The 12,303-nt window shown below is 38.6% G+C and overlaps 1 protein-coding gene across 7 annotated transcripts in view; it reads right to left on the bottom strand.

Annotated features, from left to right (window-relative positions):
* Window positions 1-2,689: 2,689 nt before the first annotated feature.
* PHKB (phosphorylase kinase regulatory subunit beta) overlaps window positions 2,690-12,303 on the bottom strand; it is a 73,083-nt gene continuing 63,469 nt past the window's right edge. For all 7 annotated transcript variants that reach the window (XM_085071922.1, XM_085071918.1, XM_085071920.1 and 4 more), the window contains 5 exons: window positions 11,451-11,585; window positions 7,944-8,073; window positions 7,439-7,546; window positions 5,990-6,130; window positions 2,690-3,736 (listed from right to left, as the gene is read on the bottom strand). In XM_085071922.1, coding sequence (XP_084928048.1) covers window positions 3,599-3,736; window positions 5,990-6,130; window positions 7,439-7,546; window positions 7,944-8,073; window positions 11,451-11,585 — 652 coding nt within the window. In that variant the 3' untranslated portion in view covers window positions 2,690-3,598. The remainder of the gene's footprint in view (window positions 3,737-5,989; window positions 6,131-7,438; window positions 7,547-7,943; window positions 8,074-11,450; window positions 11,586-12,303) is intronic.

Here is a 12,303-nt window from a genome sequence, read left to right on the forward strand (position 1 = left end):
AGTAAGCAAACCAGGAACCTGGAATGCTTACAGGCAGCTTGGGCAACAATGTAAAATAATAGACACTTGAATAAATAATCCCAGTCCTGTTCAAAGAGGAATTAGATTATATGTTTTAGTTTTTGGAACATAACGCAGAGGAATATCCATATATTATTCTTCAGTGATGGGGTAGAAAGTGGGCTTAGGAGGTGGTATTATTTCCTTGCAAGTTACTTTTCAGTAAATTGTGTTTCCTACCAGAATGGAGTGATATGCAAGGTTTAGGTATGTAAAGATGTTTTAGGTATGTACAGATGTAAACCAAAATTATGCCCTTTCTTCCTACAGGCCCCTGCACCTGAGTGGATTTCCTGATGTGCTGAAGCACAGAGCCTCCAGCCCTCTTTGGATTGTTTCACTAATGTGAAAGTTAAGTAAGAAATGGTCCCTACATACCTTCTTTTTCTTACGCATGATGTCACCCTTTTCCTCCCTCTGTCAGGCCTCAAATTCCTTAGAAACATCAGCTACTGCATTCTGAAAGGTTTTACTGAGCTTCTTGCCACTTGCCCATAAGGACAAGTCTCAGGTGAAATCAATCCTTACTGTCTGGTGCTAGCAGGACCCACTGTTCCAAAGAGGATCTCTTTTGTCTCAGAAAGTTGTGATTTTAGGAAACAAGAGACTTAAACTTTGGCCTGATCTGAAAAAAAATAGCAATTATCTTGTACGTATTTAGGTGAAGAGAAGTTGTTTAATTCCTCTTTCCCCTTACCTTGTCAGAAACATGCACTGTTATGGAAGGTTGCAGAAGAAACCCCCGCAAGCCTTTTAGGATTCACGAAAGACCCACCACATGTAGTCTTTCATGTTCCTTACATCTGGCTTTTCCACATTTGTTTTTGTTGCAGCTCCTGCTAATGTGCAAAAGGAAAAGCATGTTCAGGTGGAGAAAATACCATTTATAGTTCCTAATGTCAGAGTGCTACATGGGTAATTGAAAAGAATACATCTTCCTTTTTCCACTCCCACAAAACAAATCCCCAGGCGAAATCCTTTAAGTTCTCTCCAGTTAAGACCCCAGCTGAGTTTCCTTCTCCCCACATTCACACACACAACCCATGACTTGAATTGAGTGTGAAAGGAGCAGAGGTAGGTATGGACAGTGGATATAATCCTGCACATTTCCTTTGGGCTCTCAGCAGTGTTTTCCAACACTATTGCATTTTGTGTTTATAGCAAAGACTTTCTCGCTCATTTAATTTCCTCTTCCCCTGCTGCAAGGCTTAGTTCATTAGCTTAAAAGATTGTCACGCTTCTGGAGAACAGAATATGTTTGGCAGGGGTTTTGTGGATAGTAATTATCTGAAAATTCAATCAAGCCATTTTTTGATTGATTTTTGGGATGAGACATACAGGCTTCAGCGGAATTAATTGCATCCTAGTATTTTTTTAATTTATGTTTTAAGTATCAGATTGCCCCACCACTCCCACTTCCTTTGGTACATTTATTTTTCCCTCTTATAAACTACATACAGAGTCTCTTCTAGGTATTTGCTCTGACTGCATTAATTTTTGCTTTTATTAAATGTCTTCCAGTGATATTAGTATTGTAACACCAATATAGCTGAAAAGAATTTTTACAGAAGGATAAGTTTCAGTCTTAAAAATGCCATTGGCCAAGCAGGTAGACTTACTTGAAAACAGCAGAAGGTATATAAGCATAAAATAACACTGATTGTGAATGATGACTGTTTCTTAATGAATTTATTTTCACGGCATGAACTCAATGTATAAGGCTTAAGGAAGTATTTTAAATAGCAGTGAAAACAAAAAATATAAGACCTAAATTACAGAAGCAGAATGGTATTATCACACTAATCCCAAACAGCTGAAAAATTGTCCCAATCATAATTTCATAAACCATGTGTTCAAGGCTCTAAAGGAGAACCGGGACAGTTTGCATGGATTTCCACTCCAGGTTGGTATAAGGGTAAGTGGTCACTGGCATTTTCATTCATTTTTAGTTCCAAAGTTCAGACCAAGGTCAGCAAACCTGAGGCTTACTAATAACTGAGGTGATAATGGAGTAAGAGCAAAAGAGAAGAAACAGAGATGTTGCTACCCATGTAATCACTGAGCCATGGGCAGCTGCAGGGCTGCAGGCAACACTCAACAAAAATGCAAGTGGAATCTATTGCAGTTGATAACTCCTGGGGCAGTAATGAAGTAAAAAATCCAAGGACAGGTGGTATTGTTGGAAGGAGTGGCTCAGTCAGTGTTCAGCACTGCTGCCAACTGAGGGTGCTGTTGAACTGTCACCACCTGGCTGGAGTCAGGCAGTGCTCCATGGACACTGCCAGGGCTGCAGCCATTCCTGAGGGACTGGGGGTGTCCTCTGGCTCTTCTTCCCTGTCCCCCCTGCCACCTCCCCACTCTGCTTGGAAAGATAAATGAGTTACAGCAGGGGGAGCAGCAGGACCACTGGCTTTGCCCTCTAAGTTAAAGCTCCTACCTTTGACATCCATGTGGCAACAACTGAGTCACAGCTGAGCCCGAGCTCCTCAGGATCAGGTTAAATACTGAAATGTTGGAGCACTTGGTCTAGAGCTTTAGTATGCTTTGTGCTGCTAAAAGAGGCACTTCAGTGATTCAAGGTGGTTCCAGTAGCAGGTCAAAGGTTGCCACTGAAGTCAGCAGGAGTCTCTTTGCATATCACCTGAAGTATTTTTATTTGACAGGGTTTTTTTACAAGCATTTGCTTTTTATTATTTTCACCAAAATAAAGCATATAGCATACAGTGTTTTCAAACATTTAGAAGATAAATAAGTGTATCTTGAATTCTTTAATGCCACGATAACATATGTAATACAATGTTATTTCTTCATTGATTTGAATTTTAAATACCGCTTGTTTGCCCTTTTTTAAAAACAAACTTATTGTGTTACCATACATTTCCCTTCTTAACTTATAGATGTTTAAATAACAACAGGGAAACTGCAGTGATGTGTATTGCTAGAGATAAAAAGTTGCTCTATTAGGATGAAACCTGTATATCAAGTTACCAACCAGTAAATTAAAAAAAACCCAACACATTAAATGAATGCTGTCACTTGAACTGATAAAGAAAACCTTAAGAGAATAACAAACACTTCACCTTCACCTCCAGTTTGTTTGTAGAATAAGAAAATAATCCAATTTTTGTATTTCCACACTGATTGGTATGCATATTAATTTATCCTCTGAATTTCATTTAGAATTTACACTAAACTTTGCAATTATAAATAAATAGAAGTATAAAGACAAAATCTCATACTGCCATTCCCTTGAATTTACCAGCTACAGTATCTGCATAATTTAAGATCATAAATACATTCCCATTCAACGTAATCAAATACCATAGGACTAACCTCATGTGCTCAGTTTCATGCTGCATAGTTGAGAAAGGAAAAAATCTGGTGGCACTTGGTATCTTTAATGGCACTTCTTTCAGCAAAGGGTAGGATGCATTGTGTCACTAGCCAGGGTTACCCTTCAGAACAGTACCTTAAAATATGCTTGAAAAATACACAGAACACTAACTAAAGCAGCAATTCCCGTGTGGCGTGCCAAGCTTTAGCTAATGGTACAAGGATCATCGTTGCTTGCTTTCATTTCCCCTTCCAGCAGCAAAGTGAGCACAGCCTTGCTCAAGTAGCTGCACGTTCCCTTTTTTCCAAGTGGGTGGGTGTTGTAGAATGCAGTCATGTCATTCTGCACAGAGGGAAAAGAGGCTGCCATTAGTGCTGCCTGTGGAAAGCAGCCAAACACAGGGAAACAAGAACAACATCAGCTATGCTGAAAATGCTAATGTGTTTTTTGGACTCCAAAACTATAGAATAATTCTGTGCAATTTTAAGAAATCTCCCATATATACTTACCTGCTTCTACTTCCTCACTGAGTTTTCCAGGACTGCACAGATACCACCTTCTTAACATTTTTTAAAATGTCATAGCTGTCAGAGAACAACTGCTCTCCTAAAACATGCAGCTGGGTGATGCCTGTGTGGTAGAATTGTGAGCCAGGGCCTTGGGTGTACATGAGGTGTAAATTGACTGAAGATTTATTCAGAAGGAAAAAAATCCAAGATCCGAACCACAGGTAGCACATGAACTAATTCATTAATCAGATCACCAAAATAGGTGTCCTTCACTGAACACCTGTTTTTCACAGATAGTGACATTAAAACACCTGCTTATTCTCAAATTATGTATTAGCTCCTCTAAAAAAGGTTCAATGCTTTAATTCAGGAAATTGGTTACTTTTATTAAATCAAGGGCAGAGATTGTGTGGAGAAAATATTAAGACTTCTGTAGTTTTCGGGTATGGCTGAACTTACTAGAATAAATACTTTTTACATTTCTTACACGTTAGCAGGGAATTAACAAAGTTCAAAAGATTTGCAAGTCAGCTTAATGGAAGATCATAGTTTAGACAAATCAGGAGGTTTCAGCAGTGTTAGGAAACCTTGAGACAGAACACCCTAAGAAGAATCCCAGACAGGGTTACAGTTCACTGCCAGCAGGCCTCCACCTGGGAATATGGGAGAGTCAGGTGCCAGAAAATTTTGATGCAAAGAGCTGAATTGCCAACAACAATCTTAAAGTGACTATTTCCAACTCTAAATTGGGGGCTCTTTCTAAGATACAAAAGTGCATTATTCTAAGTAGGTCTGGGCTTGGAGAAAAAAAAAATTCATTACTACAATAGAGGCTTGGGCAGCTCCAGTAAAAATTGGGGTTTGCATGGAATTTTCCATTGTGTTTGTAGCCATTGGGGATTTGCAGCTTGTCTCAGAAGACAGTAGCAAATTCAAGATGCTGTGTGGAGCTGGCACTTAAAAGCCATTTGTGTGGATGATGGGTGGTTTTGCTGTAGCCACAGTGTCACTGCCCTCCAACATGGACCAAAAGAATCATAATTTCACAGGAATTGTGCTCTTTTATAAACAAAGGTTATGTGCAAATTGACACTTTGCTGAGGCTAGGTACCTGGCTTGCTTTCAAATCTTAGTACAAAAAAAATCAGTGGCAAAAAAGTTTAACATTGAAACATTTGAAAGACTTCTCAAGCAGCATATCCTTCCTCATCTTTTACAGGAGCTAAATTCAGCACGAGGAAGGGCTGTTGCATGTCAATATTATGAATCAATAGAGTCTTCAGAGCTAGCGCAGATAACTTTGAATATATTGTGCACAATAAAATGCCAGCTGGAGTGAGGAAGATCATCCGCAGTAGCTCTGGGACTTGTCCCACTGCGTAACTTCTATCTCCTCCCTCAACCAGGCCAATAAACCTGGCTTCGTTACAGAACTGCAGAGCTTTGAGGCACCAAAACTTGTAGTGAGAATATTTTGAGATCTTTAAGGTGTAAAACCTACAATCCTAGTGAAGTACATATTGAAAGCATTTATTCCCTTATTTGAATTTTAACCAAAAGTTTGCCAGTTCATGAATGCAACTCTAGCAGAAAAATCAGTAACTAAGAACAGATCTGTATTTCATGTTCTTATTTTATTACTGTTAATATGACTTCTTTGGTTATTAAAGTTTTCTTAGTCTATGTGTACATAAGATCCTAAATTCACATTTCCTTGCTGAGCTTTATTTTTTTTTTCTTTTATTTTGTTATTTGTAACTCTTTTCTGTTCTGGTGTCCCTCCTAATGAATTCTTTTCCCTTTGAGTAACCCTTCCACCTTTACTGAGACTCTTATTTCAGAGCCATGGAACACTGAGTATTCTCCTTACCATAACATTTTGAATTTACAACTCAGCAATAAAGTGCACCTCTTTCATCTCTGCTTAGAGGCAGACCTAGGCAGCACTTGGGCATATTAATTTCTTATTTGTGTTCTGTCTTGAACTTCTATCAATTGCTTTTTACTCTGAACTGCAAGGAATTAACATTTAGAACTAACTTCAATAAGAATGGTAAATTCTGTAAGACAGCAATATTTTACTCACTTGATTTTCAGCTCCCTTTGGACTGCCGTGATCTTTCTGAAAGTCATGAAATGCTTCTTGCACCACTTTGTCCAAGTCCACTTTGTCCTGGAACTCTAGCTCAGGATTTCTCTCCAAAATAACAGATATAACCATCAGCAACTACAACACAGAAAAAGATTGTAAGACTTTAAATTTCATTTTTTAAAATTCAGGTTACATAATAGCACCACTAGTTATTGCATATGCCTCTTTCAAGCAGGAAGCCATTTAATAATGGCACAGGTAATAGTGCACAGATAATAGAATTCTGGCTTTGATAAAAGAATCACTGGAAAAGCAGGCTTTTATGAAGGGTTACAATTGCTGGTGACTGCCTAGGTAAGGGCACTGTGTAAATGATTGACATTAACATCTAACTTGGCTGGGAGCCAGGGAAGTTATTTTCCATTTTATTCAGTTCACTGTGTGGCTGCACAAATGCTGGTGCTCAGTGGAGAGAGCAAAAAGCAGCAAACATGGAACCTGAGCATTCAGTATTCTGAGGCATAATCACAGAGGGCAAAATTCTGTTATGACAAAATTTATAAAAACCAAAGACAAAAATAGTTATCAGTGAAGTCTCAGTTCATCAGAATTTACATTACTTATCTCTGAAAGAGGTTTAAAATAGCAAGATGAACACGATGAGTGTCCTGTTGTAATATCTCCAAGCAGGCAGTGGAGTCTGCACTGGCCATCTTGAGTTTGGTAATGTTCTCTTTCAGCAAAAGTTGGGGATGTTCCAGCAGCCAGCCTGACCATGAGCTGCTAGCCAGAACTGGGAGGGGTTGGATGATCCTGTGGAGGAGCACTCACAAGCACCAGGGACATGGACCTGGGGACTAACAGTGAATGCTGCTGACAGCACAGATGCCAGGTACCATTGGTACAGATGCTCCTGCTCTGTTCTAAAGGAAAACATGATGTGCAGTGGTGGGGAAGGAGGTTAAACAGCTTCTTGCTTTACTGTCAGCATCAGGAACATAGGGAAAGGGCAAGTTGGCTGCCTCAGTAGTATAAAGCTACTTACTAGACAGCCTCAACAAAAGGGGAAAGAAGGATCCTTCAGAGGGCAAACTGATTTTAGAGCAGTTTTCCTTGGATCTGGAAAATTGTTAGGAAAAGGCATGGGACAAGGACTTGAAGGAAAGCTACATTAGAATCATTGGATTTTTACCTTCTCTAACCTAATTGTATTGGTACTGTCATTAATATTTGCTGAAGGGGAAGAACATGCAGAACATGCTCTATTCTGAAAATGTAACAGAAACCTGTTTAATCATTAACAATCCATGGAGAAACAACTGAAGCAAGAGTTTTTATGGAAAACGCTATTTCTTCAAATATTTGAGTCTAGGTTATTTTTTTGTTTTAGGCTGTAACATACTAATGCACATTATAAAATGTCATTAATTGTTGGCCACAGACCTCTACAATGATTTGTCTGTATTGTGGTTGGTCAATATTTTGCAGCATATCTTCAACTAAGAGGGAGAAATTCATTTCATACATCGTCATATCCGATAAGGTTGGTTGCTGAAAAACAAATAATACTTTTATTCAAAGACCACATGCATTAAATCAAACCCTACCCCAGGCAGAGCCTATTTGCTTGTTGAATAAATAATACTCAACTAAGAAATAATAACCACTGCAGGATCAAAAAGGGATCAGATTTCAGAGTCCATGACTTGGAAAGAATCTTCTACACTTAGGGTTTTATAAATGTGTTTTAATAGAGGTAATCTGCTTTCATTCTATTCTAATTGTATTTTACTCCAAACAAAAAAGAAAACATGAAAATACTTTTTTTCCCCCCAATTAACAAGTTATTGCAAGTAAAACATTATGGCATAAAATAAGCATTAATGATAAAACATTTCACCATTAACAGTCAGGTGGAACAGCAATACCTGAGCCTCTGCTGGTTTACCTGAGGCAAGAATTTCCCTGCCACTATTAAGCCATTGGGGGTTCTCTCCAGGATCTGCCACACCCGATCGTAGAACCCTGCAGGAGTTCTGTTCAGGGAACCATCCAGCTGCCTCCTGTTCAGCCAGCTCCTGTGGGCACACAAGGCACAGCTGCAGCAAAACCTGGCACAGGTGCACAGCCAAGTCCTGGAGCATGGGGAGAGCCAGGAAGGGGAGCAGTGACCCCAAAGCCATCTTCTGACACACACAGCACAGGCTGTGCTCGCTGCAAAGCTGCACCCCAAAGCAAACACAGGGGCTCAGCATGCACAGGTCAGAATGGCACCCCTGGGTGTGTTTGTGCTTTATGCAACTGCAGAGAAAGTAGGAACTGTGAAATCTATCCTGTGCAGTCCAAATCTGTGCAGCAGATCAAATTAATCTGGTCTAATCATATTAGAAAAATGCATTTCAGCAGAATAGTTGAAGGCAGGGTTTTTCCTGATGGTCTGTAGAAAACAAGTGGCCTGTAAATTTAGAAAATTCAACAGAATGGCTTCGTTTAACTAAGGCTTTCAACAAACTGAGTTATATTCTTCATAAATCACAAATACTCTTTGCCTTCAGAAGCATACTGTCACCAACTTTTTTCTTTCTTACTTAAAACCATCAAGTCAGGAATTCTATTTTCCTATTTTTCCTTCTCAGTGTTACTACAGGAAAGGGGCTTTAGTCAAAATGTTTGAGACACCACCAATGGAACTTGAAAAAGTGGCATCCATGGGTATGATATAATTGGTGGATTCACAAGACAGATTTCAGTCTTGTATGGCAGTCCTGCAGGTACTTGACAGCAGAGACTTCCTCAAGTTACTTAGTCCTTAGTTGCTTTTTGAATTTTAAGTAGAAAAATCAACACACACATTATTTTTTAGAAATACTACAACTAAATTACTGCTTTTCAACATGCCTTTCTGTATTTCTAAGACCTGGTTCTGGTGGGCTGCTTGAAAGGAAAAGGAGAAAAAAGGGAAATTCCCTGGTCAATTCTAACAATATTGTTTTGCAGAACTTTTGTAGCCTAGCTCAAATTAATTCAGCACTAATAAGTTTGGGGTTTTAGTTTTTGCTCCATTTGTATTGGTATATTAACATGACACATTTGGAATAAAATTACTTGCCCATAAAATCATCTGTTCCTACAGACACCAGGGAGTTAAAGAAATTACCAAAATATTTTGCATTAAAAACCCTTACTCTTAAATACTGGAGAAATGGTGAGAATTCCTTCTGGGATACAACCAGTAAAGAGAACACTAATTCTGACAACTCCAGGCATGGTTTTACAATTAAGTTTTAGTGTGGCTCACTCCCAGCTACACCAGAAGACCATGCAAACAGTGTGTTGGTTTGCTTTCTTCTGTTTGGTTTTGGGTTTTTTGGGAAAAAAAAATATTACTAAGTGTTGCATTTTCTGAACAGGTTTGAGCTCAAGGTAATTGGGATACCCTTTATGAGAACAAAGGAGATGTTTAAAGTTAATCCTATAAAGCCAGGGTTGACCCAACACACAATATGGGGTTTTTCCCTGTATAAGTGTATTGGATAAACATGACAGGTTAAGAAAAAATGTCTCATAAATCACTTCTCAATTAAACTCTAAACTACCAAAAAGTCATGTCTACGACAGTTTCATCTTATTCTCTATCCAGCTCTGTCCTTGGATTAGGACAAGAAAACTTCCATAAAAGCAAAAAGAACAGTGGTGGTAAAAATAACAAGTTGTTTTCTTAATACACAAAAAAGAAGTATTTGAAGATGTCAAAAATGTTTTGGCCCACCTACATTAATAGGGCAAGGAAGAGAGTCCTGGAAACTGAATAAGCAAAGTAAGTTTTATAACTGTTTGGACCATTAAAAGAACAATGCTCCATTTAAAAAGGGTTCCTTGCAATCTTGTGACCTCCACAAATAGATTAAAAAGTGTAATCTGTGGAGTCTGTACTTGCAAAAATTTTACCCTGTGTGAAAACCTGGAGAGACGTTAGTTGTGCAGAGACTGTTAGGGAGGTAAATAGACCATTAGCCCTTCCTGTATGACATTAATTGGCAGTGAGATATGGTATCACAGCAGCAGAGAGGTTTTTCCAAAAAAAAAAAAAAAAAAAAAAAAGAAAAATCACAAGAGTAGGAAAAGCTGTCACCAAAAAGAAAAAAAGAAAAAGAAAAGGAGGAAATAAAAAGAGTATTCTGTATTTCCTGACAGGAAGAACAAATCAGTAATGAGCAAGGAAAAACGAGTTAGTAATGTTGTACAGGAAGAAGTTAGAAAGGAAGTTAGAAGATTGAAAGTTTTGAAGGATATGCTGGCGAGCTTTTGTACTCAGATAGCCCAAAAAAGAATCCTCATCCTCAGCAAATCAACCCAAGTGCTCTTCAGTGACCTACCCTTCATGTGTTACAGGAATCAAAAGCAGTAGCTGCCGTGGCAACTCAGGTAAGATCTCTGATGAAGAATGGTGCTTGAATTGCTTACTGAGATCAACCAAATTGTTTCCTAAACAGCATTAATATCTAATGGCAAATGCTGCAAAAGGGTTGTTCTGCAACAGTTTTACAGGACAATGTCAGCATCAACACAGGCAGAGACAGCACTTAAATGAGATAAGCACAGCCAAGAATCTGAAAAGCACATGGGAGATACAGAACAGAGCCAGTGGCACTGAGGGATGAGGCACCAATTTAAGGGGCTTGTTTCTCAGGGTTATAGAGTGGGGAAAAACACAGGTGTGTTTTGAATGAAGCAGGAACCTAAGCAGCAGGATGTGTGGTGTAATTCCTCTGCTGAGAGAAAAGGCACATCATCCATTCAGTCAAGGACTATGGAAATTATCAGCAATATTATATGCCAAAGTTTAACTTAACTGGAAGTAAAAACTAAGAGGAAGAGTTTTGACTTCACTCTAATTAATATAGTTAAGTGGAAATATTGCAATTTTAACTTTTGTCTTGCATACTTTATATCACAATGAATGTTCTTTTTGGCAGCTGGTTACAGCTTGGAGAAAAGATTCCAAGTTTCAGGCAGTACCACTATCTTTTAAGAATCCTAGGGAACATCTGTTCTTACTCATATAATAACCTAGAAGAGAGAGGGCACTGAACGGCAGACACACTGTTCTTACAAGTTACTTAAGTAGAGGTATTGGGTAATTTTTGGCTCCTTTCCTCACATCAAAGAGTGTAATGGTTCACATTATAGCAGACAGATCTCTTTTCTGTGGCAACAAAGAGACTTCCACAAAGATAAAGCTGAAAAGGGAATATGCAATAGAAAAGAAACTATTCTAGAACCTGGGCTCATGTGAAAGAATGCAAAAGTTCATTTTTGCTACCATCCCTGAAATAATTACATAACTGATTACAGATGCCTGGTGATTTCAGGTGCACACCAAGTAGTTCAGGAATGAAATGTACTTGAACAGTGGCTGCTGAATGAGAACAGGAGTCCCAGCCCCACACCTTACCTGCCTGGCTGCTGGGGCTGAAGAATGTCAAGCAGAAGCTGCTTCACCTCACTGGGGGACATCTGGTACAAGTCCTTGGCTGGCATATCCCCAGCACGGATTTGCAGCTCATACTTCATAGCATGGATAATCCATCTACATACGGGGAGGAATATATTTATTTGTTAAATATAAAGTTTCCAAATAGGAAAAATTAGTCTAATAAAATTGCTCAAAACAATTCCACACAGTCCTGCTATTTGGCTGTCAGGATGTGCATAAAGTATCAGACAAATACTGTCCTACTCTTCCTGTTTGATTGAAACATGATAGAAGTTGAAAGGGATAATGCACAGATTTTAAGTGTTGTGAAGTGTGTTTTCCATAGAGAAGATTGATTAGACTACATTCCCTATATCCCAAGTTCATTAAGACAAACATTTACTCGCCTTTTGATCTTAAAATTCCTACTCAGAATGATGATCTGACTATACATGCATTTTGCTGATGAGTTTTAAAAAGCCATAAAATTTACAATATTTTACATTTACAAAGACTTCAGGGCTTATTTCTAGTTTTAGCCTTTGAAATTCCTTTTTGCAGTCTATCACACTTAGCTTTCTTTTTCTACTCCTTTTTGAAAAAAATTTGATTCAATAAAAACATGGCAACAGTGAAGATTTTTAGCCTTAGGTGTCAGAGAGACAGAACTTGGCAAAGTATTGAAGGAAAACGCCGAGTTTTATTGTGCACATTATGTAAAACCAGTGCCTCCAGCCTCTGATGCAATATCAAAGATGAAATAAGGTACAGATACATCTGAAACCAGAAAAGAACAGAGCTCAGTCTCTTACCATCTACACTGGTTCAGTTC

This window comes from Lichenostomus cassidix, chromosome 11, assembly GCF_008360975.1.
Source record: "Lichenostomus cassidix isolate B80296 chromosome 11, HeHo_3.0, whole genome shotgun sequence".
Taxonomy (NCBI): domain Eukaryota; kingdom Metazoa; phylum Chordata; class Aves; order Passeriformes; family Meliphagidae; genus Lichenostomus; species Lichenostomus cassidix.